Source organism: Cyprinus carpio, chromosome A5 (genome assembly GCF_018340385.1).
Source record: "Cyprinus carpio isolate SPL01 chromosome A5, ASM1834038v1, whole genome shotgun sequence".
NCBI classification, from domain to species: Eukaryota; Metazoa; Chordata; class Actinopteri; order Cypriniformes; family Cyprinidae; genus Cyprinus; species Cyprinus carpio.
The window spans coordinates 29,734,805-29,757,750 of NC_056576.1; the positions used below are offsets into that span (position 1 = coordinate 29,734,805).

Here is a 22,946-nt window from a genome sequence, read left to right on the forward strand (position 1 = left end):
ATACTAAATCAATTAATGTTTGAATACATGATCATACTCTGATTAAAAAATGTGGGCCCATTTTGGCACATTTTGAGTAGAGCTTTGAATACTGTGAAATCAAGTCATACAAATATGGTTTTATGATCAATTTTTGCTGTCTCAGCTTAGTGCTACACTTCTCTGTGAGTTAAATTTAAATTAAGTATAAGGCCACCCGCCAACTAGTTTATGCTTGTCTGAAAGTAAAAAGCACTGTTACCCCTCCTACTTGGCACGTGTCTGCTGTCTAATCAGCTGTGAGGCTGGAATACAGCCATTGGCTCAGAAAATAAAGGCACATCTGTTGTTTGTCAAATCTTACCTTACCACTAAAAAGTTTTCCTTTCTCAGACACAGTTTGCAGAGTTTTGAAGTTGAATGCAAGCTTTCAGTTAAAGGTGAGTCTAAATAAAGGGGAGTGAAACCACAGTTGTTCAAATGAGATACAGATGTTGTCCAGACTTGCAGAGCAGGTCTTGTGGTTAACTGGTTATGTCAAATCAGCAGTAAAAATGAAAAACGGTAGCAGTTTACAATCAATTGAAACTCAATTGAAACTATGTTGAAAATATGATTAAAATATCACATACTTACCACATACTTACTACGATTATTGTGACTTTTTAATACAGTTATTGAAACAAACATTAACCAAACGTGACCCACCTTATGGGTACAGGACTCAGCAAGGTATTAGGCTACATCCCAATTCACATACGTTTACAGTGCACTATACAGTAAATATGTACTTATGTCAACAGGAATGATAATGACACAACTGAAAAAACAATAAAAACATTGACCAATCAGAATCCACCAGACTTTAAAAAGCTTAAACTTTTAAAGTGGCAGACAATATATAGACATGCTCTTCTTCTTTGTGTCTACTAGCACAAGGGCTTGTTGTTGGCATTTGCTGAAAAGACAAGCACAGATACACACCGAAAAGCTTGTAAAGCTTCCCGAAATAGTATATAATTTAATTCTAATATTTAGGGACCTATGATGCGGAAAACGCGGACGGAATCGCAGAATCAGGTCATAAAAACAGAATTCACAGTTTTGTGCGGAATGTCATGGAATTGGTCAAATTTTGAATGAATTAATCAAAAGTAGGTCATTACACTTAAATCAATTCGTGATATGGACTAGTATCTGTAAATATTAAGACACAGAAGTGTATTTAAATATGAATCCTGCATGTTCTGCATGTCTCTGTTAATGAATGGCGCAGGCGCATGGTTTCATTTATTACACACATACTAAAGGCAGTGTTTCCCACAGGATTTTGTAAGACTGTGGTGGGTGGTCCTCGATCCCTCTAGGGGGGTCCGGGGGAGTAAGAAAATTTTGTACATTTTAAAGTTAAATTCATAAATCTGGTGCACTTTGAGAGTTCAAAATTAAGAGCTTCAACACAGGTTCAGTGTGCAAAGTAAGAGAAAAAAGCTGGGGAATGTACTGGTTCTTGAAATTTAAAGGTGACTCAACCCGCTTTTTAGTTGTGATATAGTCTCAGTCTCATTGGTCAATTTGGAAGCCAAACAAATTAGAATAAAATAATAATAATTTTATATTAGTATTAGTATGAGAGTAATAGCCATATATTGTAAAACAATTGCACTGTGAAATAAATATGTATATATTTTTTTCAGCTATATTATTTTACCTTACTCTACTGTAGGGAAATTGCAATACTTTTGTCCTAATTTCTACACTTGCAACCAGGGCCTAAAAATAACTCACATCTGCCAGTGGCTGGTGTCTTGAGAAAATGTATTTTCTATATTTTTATCTATTTTTCCTTGCCAGGTTTTTGAAAAAAATGGGCAGTTGGTACTACTACAACAACTAAACATATTTAATTAAAAAAAAGCCATTTGAAATTAGAACCAACTACTGCATTTTAATCAGGATACAAACAAAGATACAAAGATAAAACCTGCATGAAACAAAAACAGACAGGCTGAATGAGAATGCAAATTCTCTCTCTGACGGCAGGTGGCGCTTACGGATCAGCAGTGATAAGAAAGGAAAAAATGCCATCAAAACTTTTAAGTCAGTTCCCTTAAGAAATATATTCATATAAACCCCCACCCCAATATGTGTATTTTTCTTCCGAACAGTGAGCTTGCTGTGCCTGTACAGTATTTTCTCTGTGCGCCTGTTAATTTTAGGCCATGCTTGCAAGAGATAAACCCTTCAGCTTTTATTTTGGTGTAAATCTCCAGCTTCTGTGAAAACAGGGTTACAAACATTACTAATTTAATGAAATGCCCATTAAAATGTTGAAAATTATGCTAATGTGCAAATTATGCGTATCTGGTGGCTGTTGCGTTCCCAAACGTGCTAAACTCACAGCACATTCAATAATGGAGTTCACTGCAGTCACTGTGAAAGGAGCCACTCTAAACTGCAGAAAACACCGGATCACGATCTGATCGCTTGTGCAATGTGCGCGCTTCACTTTGAAACAAACAGCGCAAACAGTCTTGATAAGTCATAATAAGCGTTCGGTTTTAATTCATTTGAAGGATACTTGCCAAAGCAATGGCGTGAAACACAATGTTAAAGAACTTTTATGTTATATGAGAAGTATAAATATATCTTCAGTTTATTATGAAACTGTGGCGGGCTGCCACAGTCTAGTTAATGAATGGGAAACACTAGAAGGGCGTGACGCTTGCGGTGATTTCAGCGTCTACTGTCTCTCTACATGAGGACGTAAACACATGAAGAACATCTCCAGAACTGCTCTGAGAGTCACTTCATGAGCATTAGACCATTTGATTAGAGTAAAACTAGCATCATATCACATACATATCACAAGGTATTCACGGTAACCCGTCAAAATAAAAGTCTTTGATTTGAAGTCTATTTTTCCTACTACTACTACTAAAATGAAACAAACAATTTTTTAAGGAATAATCACACAACATTTCCTCCATGTTTTAATTTTAATAGTAAATCCCCTGTGTTTGCCAAAAAAAATAAAGTTTGCTTAATTTTCAATAATTAAAAGTTAAATAAAATGAATGTTTTATGCCTTTATTTGATAACCAGACATTTTTTAATACACAACACAGAATCTCTGAGGGAAAAAAAATCATAAGGCTACTTTAAGAATTTTTTTTATAAATTAAGTTGTTTTATGCATTCAAATAATTAGACATGCTAAAACAGAATTTGGTAACAAAAAAAATATGGTGAGAAAAAATTAAATGTATAAGTGTATATGTTTGTGTATATATAATGTATAAGTTTCATGATTTTTATTAATTAGACATGCTTTTTGATTAATAAAATGTAATTTAACTATTAAAAAGGAGTCAAGAAAATTGAATTTGTAAAAAAAAAAAAAAAAAAAAAAAAAAAAAGGAATTTAGGAAAAAATAAAACGGATTTCATAGGGCCCTAAATATTGCTCCTGATTGAGGTCAGAAAGTATGTGGACTGAGACACAACCATAATCTCCATGTGTTTAATAGAGGAATAGCCACGTGCCATAGAGTAGTACATAAATAGAGACCCTTGTCTGTCTGTTGTGTAGGTGTCTTGTAGTCTTCGTTCATTTGAAAGACATGAATAAATGTCCCTACTACACATGCCTCCATCTTCTGTTGATGCATTGTAGCATGTTATTATTGCAAAGGAAGCTATTGTATACCAGTATGTAGGTGTGGGCCTTGCTGTTCATTGACTAATAGACATTGAATGTGGACGGTTGATATTTACTCTGGGCTTGGTTCGTCTACCCTTGATTTGATTTATTTGCCTTTGATGCTGTATACTTGCAGCATCTGTATGAAAAGGATCACAATTGCTTTGATGAAGGAATTCAAGCAGTGGTTTCAAAAATGGATTAGTAAATAAAACCATGTTGAGTGTCATTATTCATGGCTTCACATTGATGACAGTTTGTGCATTGAGCATTTCTGACATTTAGACATTGTTAGGGAAGGATATAAAATTAGTGGTACAGTGTGTTTTCAAGAGCAAGTCAAAACAATAGAGCACTTTAAAAACAAGAAGAAAAAAAGGTTTAGGTCCTTTTCCTGCCAGTCCAGCCCCTTTTACAAACAAAACACTCACCATTAGTGTGTAGTAATGAAAAAAAAAATCATTATTTATTACTGATATAGACTAATACATACAGCTCTGAATTACCATTGCTCTGATGTACACAACTGACATGTTTCTGCATGTTTACAGTGTTTAACCGTAGCAAAAAAAACATAAATCGTATGTTATAATCTGCACTTTTCATGATTATTTAATTCAAGTCACCATCAGTTATAAGATTTTCTGGTCTGTTGGCCATATCTGGTTAATTCCTACATCTCTATTAGTGGTCAAATTTAGAAAAGAGCGATTCAGTCAGCTGCAGCCCTACTTTCTGTCTCAATTTCTCTTCTCATCGCAGAACAGGTGGCCATATCAGAGTGACTGTCTGTATTGGCTGTAGGCCTAACCCACTCCTCTGCATTATTAACACTGTTACACTGTTCTGTTGCTTTAGCATGTGACTGCTCACTGCATTTATTTACAGTGGTTTATATGTGGTAAAGGAAGGAACTGACTGCTATAATGAGCCTGGTCTTGCATTTTATGCCATTAAAAACCTACAAGACAATAAAAGGACTAATGTTTAATTTCAGTGTAAGAGTATGCAAGTGTAGAAACACACACTGTGCAATGTAACTGAAGGATTCAGCGTTTATGATGTTCTCATCTATTTGATCTATAGGGCTGGGCAATATGGAATTGAAAATATAGGTTTGAACAATTCAAGATTATGATTTTTTTTTAACGTTTAACTATCTGAATAATTCCTACATAATTTCTAGTCAACTTAAAAGTGTAAGTACAACATGATTCAAGTAACGTTCTCTTTATTAAAATCATGCAGAACCATCTGGTTAAAGAAGGCTCTATTCCAAGTGCACCACACATTAAGTGCTCAACATGGTGTAAATGTCAAACAAATTCACTTGTTAAATTTCTTTGCAAAAAAGATGCATTACATATTCAGACAGAAAATGATAAATAGTTACAGTTAGGGATGCACCGAATGTTTCGGTTGCCGAACATTTGTGCATCCCTAACTGTAACATTGAACACATCGCTAGTCTTAAGGAGATCTTCACACAGAATGTGTGAAAAAAAAAGACCGAACAATGATGTGATGCTATCAAATGGCAACCAGAGTACAGTGAGAGGCATGCACTCTTAATAATGCAGCACACATATCAGCAGTGTGGAAGCATTTAAAACTGTCCTAGGAAGACGCAAAAATCATTACAAGCACAGACAGCGAGAGACTGTTTAGTACTGCATCGCATGTCTTCGATGAGGAGAGGAAGGGGTGATTGTTGCTGGTTACTGTATGATGAATGAAATTTTGAAATGGCCTTAAACAGTTAGTAAATAAACTGCAGAACATTGTTTTCTAATACACGCACGCATTGCTGTATTCTGACAGCGCTGCATGAACTTGCGGTGGATCTGCTTGTTAACCAGTGTCCTATGTCCAAAGTGCAAGGAAAATCTGCGCTGAAACTGTTACTCGTCAGTTGCTCAGTCACATTTTTATGAATTTTTACAAGGCATGTGACAATGCGATACGTGTGAGGTATTTGTAATGAGACTCATTTATAAATCTGCTATTGTCAACAAAAAAAGCACTGAGGTCTTTATGTGGGTTTCCGCCAAAATAAAAGTTGAGAAAAAGCAAGAACTACATCAGCATTCATAAATGTTAGAGAATTTTACTGTTCTGAAAAAATAAAAAGACAACAATAATGGTTGTTCAATAATAGTGTTCAAATTGGGATCTGTAATATTTTATAATGTTTTAAAAGAAGTCTCTTCTGCTCAGCTAGGCTGCTTTTATTTGTACAGTAAAAAATACCTGCTTGATTCAAGAAGGAGGTCTGATGGCCATAAAATATTATTTTACTAACTAGGGATGTTCATTTTAACTGGTTAACCATTAACCGACCGTTAAAATTTTTGACCGATTAATACAATCAGTTAAACGTTTTAAAAAGTTCTCCATTTATTTATTGTCAGTAACTTATCAAAATATTTAAAAAGGTTTGCTGCATGGCTCTCATGTCTTTCATTTGACACAAAATCAAAAGTTTCCATATTCTCTATGTTTTTGAATGCCAAATTATTATTTATTATGTAGCCTACTTCACTGGCGTTCCAATATCCACGTAAAACAAAATGTTTTGCATAACATCAGAGGTACAGTGATAACACTTAATGGCACAGATTTTACTATATAGGCCTATTTAAACTGAGCAGTGTGGTTTTTTTTTTTTTTTTTTTTCATATGTTTGACTGACTGTAAAAGGTTTGCCTTTATTTGTATACATTCACAATAAAAACAAATCTTTGTGGTTTTGTAATATTAGCCTAAAGAAAAATAGGATGCCGCTTTCTGCCGTCTGGTTTCCTTTCACGCAGCACAAAAATGAACCGAAACTCTGCATAGTAGGCTACTTGGTGCACAGTTTTAGTTCATTTTCTTAATTTATTAAGTAAAAATATATTTCTTGTATAGGCCTGTTTATTCGTTTTATGTGTATATATATATATATATATATATATATATATATATATATATATATATATATATATATACATACATACATACATACACATATATATATATATATATATATATATATATATATATATTATATACACACACAACACACATATATATTTATATATATACATATGATACATTTGATATGAAGACCATGTGAATCCTCATGTTCTGTTGTTTGCTGCTTTTTGCTCATGTAAAATGAATCCCCGGGAAACAAATGTTAGTATTTTTAATGGGTCACAGACACTGTCCTTTCTAATTTAGTCCAATTCTAATTTAAAATAATCTCGTCAGTTAACTGTTAATAATGGGTTAACGAGCGTCGGTTGTCGGTTAGAAAAAATAACCGAAATGAACATCCCTATTAAGTTTAACTATAACTTTTAACTTTGTTGGTATAGTCTCTACTAGAATGTTAAAAGATGGTTATACTTGACCGTGGCTCGAGTTTGACTGATTGGAGCATTTTTACCCCACTTTCCTTACTTTAATATCCACCTCTTTGAGGCTGTTTAGAATACATTGCAGCAATATCATTCTGTGGTCTGTCTGACATCATTTAAAAGCCGGGGTCATTTTCCTTGCGTGATTCTGGGATGCAAGTATGCAGGATCTGGCCTTAATCATGTTTGAAATCTCTTTCTTGGGTGTAAAACAGGATTTGGCGGCTCATAAAGCTCTCTTTAAATGTCTCGCTCATTAGTAAAATCTCAAAAGATAGACGCTGAGACGTGGCTACTCAAGGCTTCCATTTTACTGATGACCGCAAACTGCTGCCTTTTTACTTTGAAACTAAAACAAAGACACAAAGACAGTCTTTAATGCAGTTTGAAATTCCCTGCTTCTCTAGCTCTCTTTCTTTTCTTCCACCCTTATTGCTGTCTCTGCCCTTTTGCTCAATAGTCTTGGCATCAGTCATGGCTTATGAGTGGCCAACCACAAAAAAGCAAAATGTATATAAATGAAGCACTGCACTATTCTTCTGACACTCACAGATTCTGAACTGTCACACAGAGGAGCTCCGTTAGGTTGTCCAGACTTTAGGCCAGGATATTCCCAGAACAACTGTGCTCACATTTTAGTTCTTCCGCTCTTTTAGTCATGCTGAAGATAACAACATAAAGCATGTAAGACTTTTATTTGCAGTGCTGCAAAATATAGTATAAGCTATGGTTGGTTAATAAAACTGACAGTTGTGCTAATGTATGTGTAGCTTTATCAGTCTCTGATAATTCTGCTACATTTACAACTAGTGGTCGACCGATATGTTATAAACAATTACCAATCATAAACAAAAATATATAAATAAAAACTGACGAATCTCCTATATCAGCCTTACATAAAAAATTTAATTAAATCCACCCAAACACATTCAGAAAATTGGTGAAACAAAATCAACATTTATTATGCATGAATATTTATTAAAAACCTAATTAAAGAAAAAATTTAAATGTAGCATTTAGTGCAGCCTTTCCTTTTCTTTTGCTGAAACATCTGAAACATCTAAAAAAAAAATGACACACAGACTGATATATTTCAGATGTTTATTTCTTTTAATTTTGATGATTATAACTGACAACTAAGAAAAATCCCAAATTCAGTATCTCAGAAAATTAGAATATTGTCTAAAGGTTCAATATTGAAGACACCTGGTGCCACACTCTAATCAGCCAATTAACTCAAAACACCTGCAAAGGCCTTTAAATGGTCTCTCAGTCTAGTTCTGTAGGCTACACAATCACGGGGAAGACTGCTGAATTGACAGTTGTCCAAAAGACGACAATTGACACCTTGCACAAGGAGGGCAAGACACAAAATGTCATTACAAAAGAGGCTGGCTGTTCACAGAGCTCTGTGTCTAAGCACATTAATAGAGAGGCGAAGGGAAGGAAAAGATGTGGTAGAAAAAAAGTGTACAAGCAATAGGGATAACCGCACCCTGGAGAGGATTGTGAAACAAAACCCATTCAAAAATGTGGGGGAGATTCACAAACTGCAGTAGACTGCAGCTGGAGTCAGTGCTTCAAGAACCACTACGCACAGACGTATGCAAGACATGGGTTTCAGCTGTCGCATTCCTTGTCAAGCCACTCTTGAACAACAGACAGCGTCAGAAGCATCTCGCTTCAAAAAGGGACTGGACTGCTGCTGAGTGGTCCAAAGTTATGTTCTCTGATGAAAGTAAATTTTGCATTTCCTTTGGAAATCAGGGTCCCAGAGTCTGGAGGAAGAGAGGAGAGGCACACAATCCACGTTGCTTGAGGTCCAGTGTAAAGTTTCCACAGTCAGTGATGGTTTGGGGTGCCATGTCATCTGCTGGTGTTGGTCCACTGTGTTTTCTGAGGTCCAAGGTCAACGCAGCCGTATACCAGGAAGTTTTAGAGCACTTCATGCTTTCTGCTGCTGACCAACTTTATGGAGATGCAGATTTCATTTTCCAACAGGACTTGGCACCTGCACACAATGCCAAAGCTTCCAGTACCTGGTTTAAGGACCATGGTATCCCTGTTCTTAATTGGCCAGCAGACTCGCCTGACCTTAACCCCATAGAAAATCTATGGGGTATTGGGAAGAGGAAGATGTGATATGCCAGACCCAACAATGCAGAAGAGCTGAAGGCCACTATCAGAGCAACCTGGGCTCTCATAACACCTGAGCAGTACCACAGACTGATCGACTCCATGCCACGTCGCAGCATTGCTGAAGTAATTCAGGCAAAAGGAGCCCCAACTAAGTACTGAGTTCTGTACATGCTCATACTTTTCAGTTGGCCAAGATTTCTAAAAATCCTTTCTTTGTATTGGTCTTAAGTAATAATATACTAATTTTCTGAGATACTGAATTTGGGATTTTCCTTAGTTGTCAGTTATAATCATTGAAATTAAAAGAAATAAACAGTTGAAATATATCAGTCTGTGTGTAATGAATGAATATAATATACAAGTTTCACTTTTTGAATTGAATTAGTGAAATAAATCAACTTTTTGATGATATTCTAATTATATGACCAGCACCTGTATACTGTGTGTATATATATATATATATATATATATATATATATATATATATATATATATATATATATATATATAAAACCTAAACAATTAAAATGTTAACAACAGAGGTGACACTTAAATGAACAAGGTTTAGTGCAGACTTTCTAACATTCATAATTAATTAACAAAGTAATATTCGTAATTTCATGTAAAAAAATTTATGTGTAATTCCATGTATTTTATGTACAATACATATATAGTTTACAGAGCAACAGATTGTTGTAATTATAGTGTGGGATAGTTGGTTAATAATAAACATGAATGTCTCTGATCTGTTTTGTTTTGCTTGTTCATTTTGAAAAACATCGGCCATGCGGAAGGACTTATCGGTTGATGCCGATATAAAAAAAAATCAAAATATCATCCGCAGTGATAAATCAGTCAACCAATATTTACAACAACGCATTTTTTCTGATGTGCCTTTAGAGGTGTAGTGTGTAATTTCTGTACCTCTAACAGCTCCAAACATAATCACAGACTGTGAGTAATGATTGTATGTTTTTTTAACACCTTATCTTGCACTGTTTAGATAAAACAGGTAAAGTTTTTAAAGCCAATGTTGTAATATTGGGCTGCTCAGACAAACATATTTTTATGCTGTATATTGCCAGTGCTCAACATTTTTGACTCGAAGGTCAAATATATAAGGTAAGATATTTCATCCAGTAGTTCTGTAGATTTTACAGTTTCTTTAATAATAAATTAATAGTAATATTATTAATAATAATATATTAACTTCAATAATTGAAAGTCATCCTGTGGACACCTTGTAAGTTCTCTGAGACCCCCAGGTGGACTCCAGACCCCAGGATGAAAACCACTGACTAAAGGCCTAAACTATACACTGCATTGTGTCATCATAATTTCTAGCAGTTAGTTTAAAATTTATTTTATTGTCTGACAACAGATAATATAGGCCTACTGTAGTTAAAACAGAATTTGTCCAGTTGCAATTTACAGGCAATCGATCTTTCAACTCCTGTAAAAGGACTTTTTCAGCAAGTTACATCACATTTTTTTTAGCAGGTTACAACACAACATGATTGTGGGTACAGTCAGTAGTCATTTACACATGGGCAACAACAATAGCGTCATAGATGCTGAAAGCTGCTTACTGAGATTTAGCTGGGATTCTGGGAATGGTGTGATACCCTTGTGATCACACTGTTAATAGACTTCAGTCTGTAAGTAAATGCTGCACCAGTGGGGCTAATGCTCTACTGTTTAAAAACACTGCTAATGGCTTATCTCTTTTTCGATAAAAATCTCTTTAATCTTATTGACATCTCTTTAATCTCTTCCTCTTCTCTGTTTTTCCCCTCTCATTCACCTTCTCCCTGTGAATGTCTGTGTTTTCCAGACAACATACTAGAAGTAGCTACTGGTGCTTGTGCTATAATAGGAGCACTTACATATTTGTGGGTGGGTGTGTGTATGCGGTTATGTTCAAGAGAGCAGAGGGCAATTGCTTGCACAAACAGCTTTCATTTAAGTTCCCTGTTCTTAGTTTCGTGTCTTCAAATGTTGCATTTAGGGAAATAATTTGGGCTGTTGTGCCACTTGTTCTGTTTTGTTGAAATGCTGTTGATTTATTTTAAGACTCTAGCTGAGGTCAGAAAAATGTTGAGAGGATGTGATGAAGCTGCCTGATATTTAGCCTCTACATCCTCTCAACGACTTGATGCCTGAACAAGAACCGGTTTCACAGTGATAACATAAAGCACACTCCACTCTACCTCAAACCAGAAGGATTTGGGTCTGCCTCACCCTCATCTGAAAAGAAAATATTTATGCAGGTTTTTTGAAAAGGAAGGACCATGTAATCCTTTCTGAAATTAGCAGTGGCCAGAACAAAATGGTTAGCCTTTTTGTATTGTGGCTTGAGACCATGCGTCATTAACAGCTGAAACTGAGAACTCTTGAGTCATTATGAGCTTCCTCTCTCTCTTCCTTATTAGTTCACTAACAGGAAGTTGGTTATACTGCATCATCATCCTCACATTCCTCCTCAAGTAGGCGGAGTACATCTGCGATAAGAAAAACAGTTTGACTCTACCCTTTAACTCTTTAACTCTCAACCCTAAATTTAGCATGTGGCATGCTGATATTATACATTTATAATATACATTTTTCCTAATTATGAGTTATTAATTAGCATTACCATTCATCTCAATGGCAAATGCTCAGCAGAAAGTACACAACTACTTTTGAATGCAGTAGGGGTTTGTGATTGCGCTTCTACAATAATATTGTAATTGCTATTTTAACGATGTGAAAATTGACACTGAGTATGTGACTGACTTTGCAAAAACCAAACAAAAACACACACCTTGAGAGCCCATGCTTTCACTGCGTTATGTAAAAGGAATGATTAAAATGAAATTAGAATTGTTAGAGTTGTTGAATTGAGTTTATCATTCAGTATAAACTTTATCATCAATAGTCATTTATATTTATATCATATGATATAGTTAAGTAATATTACAGGAACAAGAGGGCTGTAATTTTTCTAAATATTTGCACAATTACAAATTTGCTATTCATTTTATAGAACAGTTCAATAAACAAGTAGTTAATATTGAGTTAAATTTTCAGGGGTGCAAACTTGTCACCTTTCAGTGAAATATGCAGTTTTGTACCAGTACCAGTACCAGTAGTAGGCTGCCAACCAGTGTTCCCTGGCGGACATTTCGGCCACTTGAGCAAAAACATTCTTTATACCAGACCTGTACAGTACACACACAAAATTTTTTGTAACTTTTAACTTTAATGTGCTGCTTTTATATGAATTGCCCCTTGATGTAACTAAATAGTGAACATTTTAGGTTACCTGAGAATTTTATTTGTATATTTTTTTATTTTTTTACAGTGCGGTGTTAGCAAGAAATTCTATTAAAAATTATATTTAAACAAAAACAGAACAGTTAAATTCATTGTAATAATATTATATTATATTACATTTTAATATAATATAATATAATAAACAAAGCAGATATTCCTCATGAATTCCCCTTTTGCCCTTTTTGAGGTCAATTATTTATAAGGTTTATAATATAATACAATATAATATAAAATAAAAACAAACAAGCATTTAAACTGAGATCTGTAAGCTAAACATTTTTTAAAAACGTGAACATTTAAATTCTTATATAGTTATCTAAGTAGAGTTTAGAGTAGTAGAATTTGCACACTACTACACCTGTGTGTGACTGTAAATGTCTCAGAGTTTTGTTACCAATCTGTGTCGCTATGTCCAACACTTAATCAAGCCATTAAAGTGCTCGATTTCTACAGCAACTTATTTGGTGCAAATATTTTGCACTCAACTAAAACTCAAAAAAACATTCACCCCAACTAACTCTATAGTGACACCAACTCTATAGCGGTTTGCCTGAGCATTGCAGTTATTTTGCATGTACTTATCAAGCACATTTTCTCATGAACCTAAAATTGGAAAGCATTTACTTTATAGACAAAGGACAGGTGAATCTTGACTTCCACTAATGAAGAGAATGTAGATGCAATGGACAAAATCTCAAAGTAGCAAATCAAAAGAAATGCATCTCATGAACCTAAAATTGGAAAGCATTTACTTTATAGACAAAGGACAACGCAAGAGTTACAAATTCTGACAATGGATATTTCCTCCCTGTTGGCCTGGCAAATCAACAGTAGCTCTGTGGCCGATGACATTTCGATCACTCCTTCTGCTTTTAGTCAGGTTGAAGCCAGCCTTATTCACATTTATGAAGTTGTGAGATTGTTCGCTTGACTCCAATTCCACGTTGCAAAGATATTCATACATGTAGATGAGAATCTGTGGGCCTACAGACTGCACTGCAGTTCCTCATACAGTGCTGCATGGAAAAGCAAAGTTCTGCCTAAAGAGTGTTTTCTGTGTTTGCCTTTCTAATTTTGTATTTTAACCTTTGTGCCCATATTTCTTTTCTATATCACAATGACAATTTTTTTTTTGTCAGACCACTAGTAAAGTGTAACTGTGAATCCTATCCAGTCTCTTTCAATCAATATCCCACATACAGTAATGTGTAGATTTGTACTTTTGAAATGGATTTATGGCATACATATACAGTATGCCATTACTTAATTAAAATACAACGGTTGCCATAGTTACATCAGGTAATTCTATCAGAGTGCACTGTTATATTGACAACATGACTAAGCATTTTGACAATTTTGTTTGTGAACAATGACACAAGGATTTTTGATTGACATAAATACTTTTGAGAGATGAACTAAAGATTTTGAGTAAGTTGCACCAAAGCGACTGAGAAAAACTGTAAATGAAAAGCTCAGGCTTTATAGTGTGGTGAAATGCTTTTTTAGGCCATTCGTTTAGAAAAATTCCCAACATGTTTTTCTAGACTAGGATGCCTAGCTGACCGATATTCCATATCCCATTATAGCTGTGCTGCAAACCATAGAGGCTGCAGTTTGCTTTTTTCTTTTGTAATACTGCCCAGTAGTCAAGTCACCTTTATTTATATAGCGCTTTTAACAATACAGATTGTGTCAAAGCAACTGTACAACATTAAATAGGAAAGTAGTGTGTCAACAATGCAAAAGGGCAGTTCATCATTGAATTCAGTAATGAATTGAATGATTCAGTAGCACTGGATATTGTCACAAATTTCATATATTGATTTGATTACCAAAAGCATATTTTGGTATGTGTAATATATGGAAAGGACATTTATTCTTCCATAGTGATTTATCTGTAAAATAGTGCTGAAGGGTATCAAATGTATGACATAACTGCTAGGTTCATTTTTAAAGTCTGCTCTTAGAGGTTTAGGTTGCTATTTCCTCCTTGCTTTTGGGATGGTGGATTTTAAATTGGGTCACTTTATATGGGACAGCATCATGAGCGAGCGACCTGTTTTTCATAGGCAAACTGAAGATTATCTTTAGATAACTGTACATGTTCTGTGCCAGTGTCACGGTCTGCTTGAAAGCTATTAGAGCGAAGCGTGCTAACCTCTCCTGTGCTGCAAACTGCTGATGTAGTTTTTGTAGCCTATTGACGAGGATAAACGTTAAATTCCCTTGAGTCATTCAGGCTGAAATTTTGGCTGCAATACAAATATGCAAATACACAAGACACAACTAATGCAACAATAACATTTTGACCTGAAAATAATGGCAGTGAGACTTGCAATGATGCTCTCTTTTCAGGTGGCTTGTTATGTAGGGTTTTTGTCGCCCTGGAACCTATAAGTGTCAGGCTTCAGACAAATGGAGGACTCAGTTGCAAATTGATATTCGTAATTGAGTCCTCCATTCTCCATTCACTTATCTATGAATTGATATTCGTAGATGAGTGAACTCCTCAGAGTACTCCTCATCCTGGGGTCCTGAGCACAGGGTGACAAGCAGGTAAAAATACAAAAGCAACAACACATGAATGAGAGCTCAGAACATGAAAAATCCACGCAACATGAAGAGTGATCAACTGACACCAAGGAGTAGTCACAGCTGGGAATAAATAAGGTAAAGGGTGTGGGTGACCAGCTCATGATTGTGCGATTGCTCAACACACGTGCTGCAGAAAATGACAGGACCAAAATAAACAACAGAGAAAAACCGGCGACACACCCTGACCTGTGACAATGAGATGTGGATGTAGACGTAGATTTACATCCAATTCTGTCTAACTGGAAGATATCAGACATGTTTGATAGTTTGAACCAATTTTAGATGATATGTTGTTTTCATCTCCTAGTACCAAGGAGTCTGTTCTGTGCGAGTTTGTTGTGTTTGTAACGACTTGAAAGTATGGTAGTGTATGATCCTCGGTGGCTTAATGTATAATGCCCAGTTTTCCTGATGTCTAGTGGTTGAAAATCTGTTTAGAGTTAATAAAGTCTTGTAGTGTATTCCAGCCTTAAGATGTGAGGAGTCAGAGATCAGACACCAATTTGATTAGTTATAGGTCACTATAGTAACACTCATAACACCCTAAAATGAGCTGAAGAGTTCAAGTTATACTTGAATATTAGGCAATTTATTGCTGTTTATTGTGAATGGAAAGACAAGAATATAGAGATTGAAAGATGGAGCAAAGTGTAGGAAGAGTCTTTCTCCCTGGTAAGGTTCTGCTATTCGTATATTTCTCATTACATATCTCTTGGGACGTTGTTAATGGCTGGGCCTGTGTACATTTGCACCCCATCATCATTTAAATCAATGAGAGCAGCCCACAAGGGGATATGATCAGCTCTCTGCAGAACACATTAGCTTCCTCACCCTCTTCGCTTCTCTGTTTTGAAGAGCACTCATGTCTCTTTCAGTCAATGGCCACCTGTCTACTCCTCTCACATTACCTCTGCTTTGTTCACTAATAGATTTCTGCATACACTTTAAATCACTCAGTCTGTGTGCATTAATAGTTTTAGAGATCTTAAAGGGTGAGACCTGCACTCTGAACTGAAGAGCTTGGGTCTCTGATAGGGGCATTTGATTACTAGATTAATTAACAATACATGTTTAGTCACAGGAACCTTCTTCAGATTTATCTTTGGGTTGTGTCTCTTTCACTTTATCTCTCTCTTCCTTATCTCTCTTCTTCTAAATTGCCTCACTTTTACTTGCTTTAAGATGATATCAGTTGAATGATCCGGCATCCTCCTGGAAGTTTATTCCTTGCAGATTTCTTTGCTACTCTTTTTCACTTTTTCTAGATTGAAAACTTATGAATTCTGAATGATTTAAAGAGCACTACATTGAATCTTGGAAATAAATAAACCACGATCTGATCCAAACAGTACAATGAAATTTTAATACCGAACTTTCCTCTGAGCAAGTAGTCCCAGATACACATTTCCCACAGACATGGTAATTTATAATAACTTAATAAGTTAATTTCAAATCCAAATCAATGCAAACCCTAAAGTATAACCAAAAAACAGTTTTTGTTTTTTTTTGGCTTGGGTTGGGTAGCAGACATCTATCTTGGCATACACTCTTATTGACAGATGAATGCTTTATTAAGTAAATCAAAATATTTTTTTAAGCAAGAATACAGAATTTGTGTGTTCTATTGTTGGGTGTTCTGATTCTGCTGAAGTTAAATTGTTTTAAATGTTTGTATTCAGCAATCCCATTAGGTTTCAACTATTTCCTGTGTTATAATCTGAACTCAACCATCTAACTCTGACCCTCTGCTTCCTCTTGTTGCTTTGTCCACAGAACAAGTAGTGAGAGTTGTGAACTGAGAAGACCATGTTGAAAGGGGGCACTGCCAAGGCGGCACTGCCCAGGATGGGAGCCCCGGAGCGTGCAAAGCTGTCTACCAACAGCTCCCAAAGCACATACTCCAGCAACATTGGGATGAGGACCTCTAGATCATCCAGCACCATTGCCTCTGATCTACGACTCAGCAAGGTGAGCTGTAACACTGAATGAGAAGTGGGAGTGACACTGACACAGCACACGTTCTGTGTAAAAAAAAAAAAAAAACAGATTGCAGAACAAAGGTGGTGGAAAACACTAAGGCTAAGTTTACACTGTCAGTTTTGTGGATTGAGAACCACATTTACTTACAGGTGTGAGTTTGAAATGTCCTGTTCACACAGGAGCTTACAGTAGCGTTTCACATGCTGTCTGTATGAAAGTGCAACGGAAATCAAGCCTGTATTCCTTACCAGTAACCACAGCGACAGTGACCAAAGTAATATTAAAGATGGTGACCTCCATAAAAATGAAAGTCTTATCACTGTCCGACACGACAAGAGTCCAACTGAGCTGCAAGTGGTGGAGCCTGGATCTAAAACTTTCATATGACACACAGCTCATTTCTCCGTCACTGTAGGTTACTGAAACCACACATAACAACACGCAACACCTTGTTGACACGCTTTTGTGCAGTGGAGAGGCTCTCTATTGCACTGTATGATGTGATAGACAGCTAGCTGTCCAGTCCAGTTCCGTTCACACAGCGCGGGTTTTCCGAGAATGCAGTTGTGAGTCCTGAAAATATACGGGTGTGAGTTCAGTTACAGAATGCGGTTGTCATGCCTGAAAATAACCATATTGTGTGTAAACGTAACTGTATTAAGGACTCAAATACAGGACTGACAACCGTATTCTGCTGCTGTGTAAACATGGCCTAAATGAACTGCAAAATATGATGTTCTAAAGATGTACATGTGTACAGTACATAGGACCAATTAAAATATCCTAAGCCCGGTGCTGTGCAGCAGGTGGCGGTATGCACCTTTCAGTATGTTTGCCAACCACCATTAAAAGTAGGAAAAGAGGGTAAATGTGTGTGCGTGATGCGCCACAATCAATGAGGTTTGTTTTAGCTTGTGACACACACATTTAAGCTATGTTTAGCGTATTTGATGCACAATTGTGTAATAAATCACTCGTAAGTAATTTATTTACAGTTTACTTCTATCTGCCATCAGACTATCTGAGACGTCGTTGTCATAATGCGTCTTGCTTCGCAGACTTGACTGACAGACTGGGGTTCTGACACCGTGAGCTTCATGCTTTCTAACAAACCTAATCTCCACTTTTTTCCCCCTTTATGTTGCAATTATTGTACATATAAAATACAAGAAGTTTATGTCAGTAGTCCCATTTTCATAATTGTGACCACACAGTGTTACATTCAGTGACTTTCAGTTTCCTTATTTGGTCTTTCCTGTTCTTGTTTTGTTAACTGATTAATCCCCACCTGTCTCCATTTCCCTGATTACCTCCTGTGTGCTTAAAGACCCTGTCTGTTTAGTTCTTCCTCGTCCGTGATTGATGTTGTTCTGATGTTTATTATTGAGTGTTTTGATTTACCTGGATTATTAAAAATACCCTGTTATACCTTCTTCTCCGAGCGCTTTACTCAGCACACCAGCGACTGTAACAGAATAGCGGACCAAAACAGTTTAGCGGCTTTTTTCTTTTTTTTTTTTTTTTTGTTTTGTTTTCCCCCCCCTCCGGAATGGCAATCCCAGCAGTCCAACTCCTGTGCCTGGAGCAACTGGATCGTTCGCTGGAGGACCATACCAGGGACTTTTTCGATCTGGCATGTCTTACGGACTTCCCTGACCGCTCGCTCTGTGCATTCTACTATGCTGGCCTGAGCGAGCGGTGGTAAAGGCATGTCTCCCAGCGAACGGTCCCAGAGAGGATTTCGCCGCTTTCCGTGGAGTGGGTGCTGGAGAAAAATGGATCCCCATTTACCGTCTGCATCGCCGAAGAGGATATCTCCAGCCCCACTTCCGAACCGGAGACCAGCCAGCCGCCATCCCGCCGCACGGAGCTAGAGCCCACCGCAGCCGCAGAGCCCGAGCCTATGACAGACAGGGAGCAGGAACTCGAGTGCGCGACTGACCAGGTGTGTGAGCCGGGCAACACCGTGCGTCGTGGGACTGCATTTGGTTTCTGGGAAGTATACAGAGGAATTAATGGACCTTTATAGACTGGTTTGGGGAGGCAATTCCTGATCCTCCTGTTTCTCCGCTGGTTCCGTCCAGCCCTGACCCCAGTCCCTGACCTCCTGGGTTCCCTCCAAACCTCCTCTCCCGCCTCCTCTTAGACCTGTCAGTTCCTCTGCTCCTCTTCCGCTGGTTCCGTCCAGCCCTGATCCTCCTGTTTCTCCGCTGGTTCCGTCCAGCCCTGATCCTCCTGTTTCTCCGCTGGTTCCGTCCAGCCCTGATCCCTCCTGTTTCTCCGCTGGTTCCGCCCCAGCCCTGACAATCCTGTGTTCCCTCCCAACCTCCCTCTCCCGCCTCCTCCTAGACATGTCAGTTCCTCTGCTCCTCTTCCGCTGGTTCCGTCCAGCCCTGACCCTCCTGTTTCTCCGCCGGTTCCACCCAGCCCTGACCCTCCTGTTTCTCCGCTGGTTCCATCCAGCCCTGATCCTCCTGTTTCTCTGCTGGTTCCGCCCAGCTCAGATCCTCCTGTGTTTCCTCCCATCCTCCCTCTCTCATCTCCTCCTAGACCAGCCAGTTCCTCAACCTCATCTCCGCTGGTGCCAGTCAGTCCCGCAGCTCACCCTCAGTCCGCGCCATCTGGGCGCGATGGTTCGCCGCAGGACTTCCAGTCTCCAGCTCCGCCTTGGCATGTGGATTCCCTGTCTCCGCCTCCAGCCTCCGAGCCCTGGACTCCTCCCTCGGTCCTTCGACCCCGGCGGCTCCACCTTGGCTCTTAGCTCCCTCGTCTCCGCCGTGGCCCAGCATCCCACCTGCTCCACCGGGCTCCCTCATCCCTCCGGCTCCACCTTGGTCAGTCGTCGACCATCCGCCGCCTCGGGACTCCATTCCTCTGGCTTCGCCTCGTTACTCCATCCCTTCGGCTCTGTCAGGCTCCTCCGGCTCCGCCTCCATCCTCAGTCACTCCGGCTCCGCAGCGGTCTTCCAGTGCCCCACCTCCGCCTTGGTCACCTGAGCCTTCTGCTCCACCTTGGCCCTCCGGATCCTCGGCTTCACCCTGGCTCTGTGGCTGCTCTGCTCCATCTTGGGCTCCTCACCCACCAGAGCTGTCTCCGTCTGTCGGCCCCCTGGTGTCGTCGGCTCCTCCTCCACCATGGTTCCTCCCGCCGTCGACTCCACTGTGGATCTCCATCCTGGCTGGTCTCTGGAGCACCATCTGGCTCCTCCTGCTCTGGGCTCCTCCCTGGCTCCTCCCTCCATCCACTCTGCCCTGGTTCCTAGCTCCTTACTCCCTCTTCACCTGCCCCTTGCCTGCCCCACGCCCGCCTCCAGAACCCCCACCCTCCCTCCGCTGGTATTCCTCTTGCGGTGCGAGGGACGCACCGTTCCGGGAGGGGGCGAACTGTTACATTCAGTGACTTTCAGTTTCCTTATTTGGTCTTTCCTGTTCTTGTTTTGTTAATTGATTAATCCCACACCTGTCTCCATTTCCCTGATTACTCTCCTGTGTGCTTAAAGACCCCTGTCTGTTTAGTTCTTCCTCGTCCGTGATTGATGTTGTTCTGATGTTTATTATTGAGTGTTTGATTTACCTGGATTATTAAAAATACCCTGTTATACCTTCTTCTCCGAGCGCTTTACTCAGCACACCAGCGACTGTGACACACAGACTATATATATATATATATATATATATATATATATATATATATATATATATATATATATATATATATATATATATATATATATATATTATATATTTATATATATAAAATAACAATTACTACAGTATTTTTCTATCTAGTCTATCTATCTGTATAAATTGGATTCTATCTATCTAACAATCTACCCAATAATGAATTACTGTAGAAATACTGTAGTAATTGTTTTTTTTATATTTGAGCCCCTTTCCCTGAGAAACTCTCTGCACATCCCTGTATAAATTGGATTGATTTGAATAACTTTAATGTACTTGACATGTGCACCAATCACTAGAAAAATGCAAGTATTGGACTGGGACTCAGTATAGACAGATGCTCAAAATTCAATGACTCGGATCAGATTGGGGGCACAAAAAAATATGTCAGTGCTTCAAATTATGTCAATATTTGACATATTTATCAATATTTAGCCGAGCTGCAAACTTGTCACCTTTTGGCTAAATTTTGAGTCCAGTATAATGTCATAAATGTTATTCAGTCTGGTCCAAAAAGGGTTTGCCACTGCTATTGCTGGTCATAAGTAGGTACTATATTATTTAATTTTCCCAGACAAAAAAAAAAAACCCTGTTCATTTTAAATGCATGATTGATGCTGAAAAGATAATTTCATCAAATTTTCACAAGCATAGACATGGACTAAAAGTAACAAAAGTCTCATTGTAATTTTATTACACTAAGTATTAAGCATCATATTTAGTCAGAAATTAGATTATCAGTTTCACTGACGATGCTAATGTTTTTGTGTTTAGATAAAAAGAGCGAGCAGCGATGATACTCTGGCTAAACCTGTTCAGGGTTCAGGGGCTTCAGTGTCCCGAATAAAGAAGACCGTCACCACAGGAGCCATCTCTGAACTTTCAGACAACAGACCACGCAGCACTACAAGTAGGATTTTACATCTTACACACAGTCTCATAAAACTCATGCAGTCATACTCATTTGCAGTCATAAAACTACTCAGCAATTACTTTGTTCATTTTGAAGTCATTTAATAAAAATGTATAATTATTATTAACAATTTTTCTATTAAATATTTAATAATATTTAACCTCTTAATTAAGCTCAATTGGTAAGTATTGTTTAGATGGAATACTTAATATTTCAAATGTCCATTTTTCACAATAATGATATTTACACACAGTAGATGCACTCTCCCAGTATTGGAAATATGATGAAAAAACAGTAAAAAAAAAAAAAACACATTGTGTGAGTAGTTCTGGGGTTTGACAAAAATGACAAACATGACGATACATGATAGACATCAATATGACAACATCGTTTTCATAAAATGTTAAAGGGATAGTTCACCCAAAAATCAAAGTTCTTTCATCATTTACTCAACCCTCATGTTCTGAATCTGTTATTTTTTTTTAAGAATGTTTGTAACCAAACTGTAACTTCTACGAGTAAATAATGAAAGACATTTCATTTTTGTGTAGGAACTATTAACTATTAAGGGAACTATCTCTTTAATGTCTTGGAATAAAATCACTGCACAGCTCTTGAGAATGCAGCTGATCACCTCTAGAGGGCACCAGGACACCGTTCTATTATAAAGAAGATCCCTTTGATTCATTTCCTGTTCTGCGATGCATTAGTTCTGACTCTGAGTTTGTTTTTAGTGCATCACACTGTGTTGAACAGGAATGCTGCCTGGCTGCATCACTTCTGTGGGATTGGCTCTGTGGTACAATACAGCGTCAGGGTGTAGCAGAATTCTCTGTACTTCATGTGATGCTCGGCTAGTTGTTTTATCTGTAGGCAAAGGAGGTGCTAATGTGCTCAATTAGTGAGGTGAATAAGGATGTGAAAAATAGAACAGAATTTTGTAAAGACATTGTGCCATTATTCACATCACCCTCATGACATTTATGTGGAATAAAAAGAATCTTCTGTGTCCCACCATTTTAAAAATATTCCCAAATTCTTTACCTGAAATACACTATGGTTTAAAAGTTTGAGATTGGTTTTGAATATATATATATATATATATATATATATATATATATATATATGTATATTTAAAAGTCTCTTATTTTCATCAAAGCTGCATTTATTTTAGCAAAATATCAGAACTGTTTGCCAAACATTTGGCATGGTGTCAGCATGTCGTTTTTTCATATTT

The 22,946-nt window shown here is 37.7% G+C and overlaps 1 protein-coding gene across 3 annotated transcripts in view; it reads left to right on the forward strand.

The window, feature by feature from the left end:
• Positions 1-22,946, forward strand: part of LOC109086572 (cytospin-B-like) — a 107,926-nt gene that overhangs the window by 21,698 nt on the left and 63,282 nt on the right. For all 3 annotated transcript variants that reach the window (XM_042756826.1, XM_042756827.1, XM_042756828.1), the window contains 2 exons: positions 16,909-17,103; positions 21,571-21,706. In XM_042756826.1, the coding sequence (XP_042612760.1) occupies positions 16,942-17,103; positions 21,571-21,706 (298 nt within the window). In that variant the 5' untranslated portion in view covers positions 16,909-16,941. The remainder of the gene's footprint in view (positions 1-16,908; positions 17,104-21,570; positions 21,707-22,946) is intronic.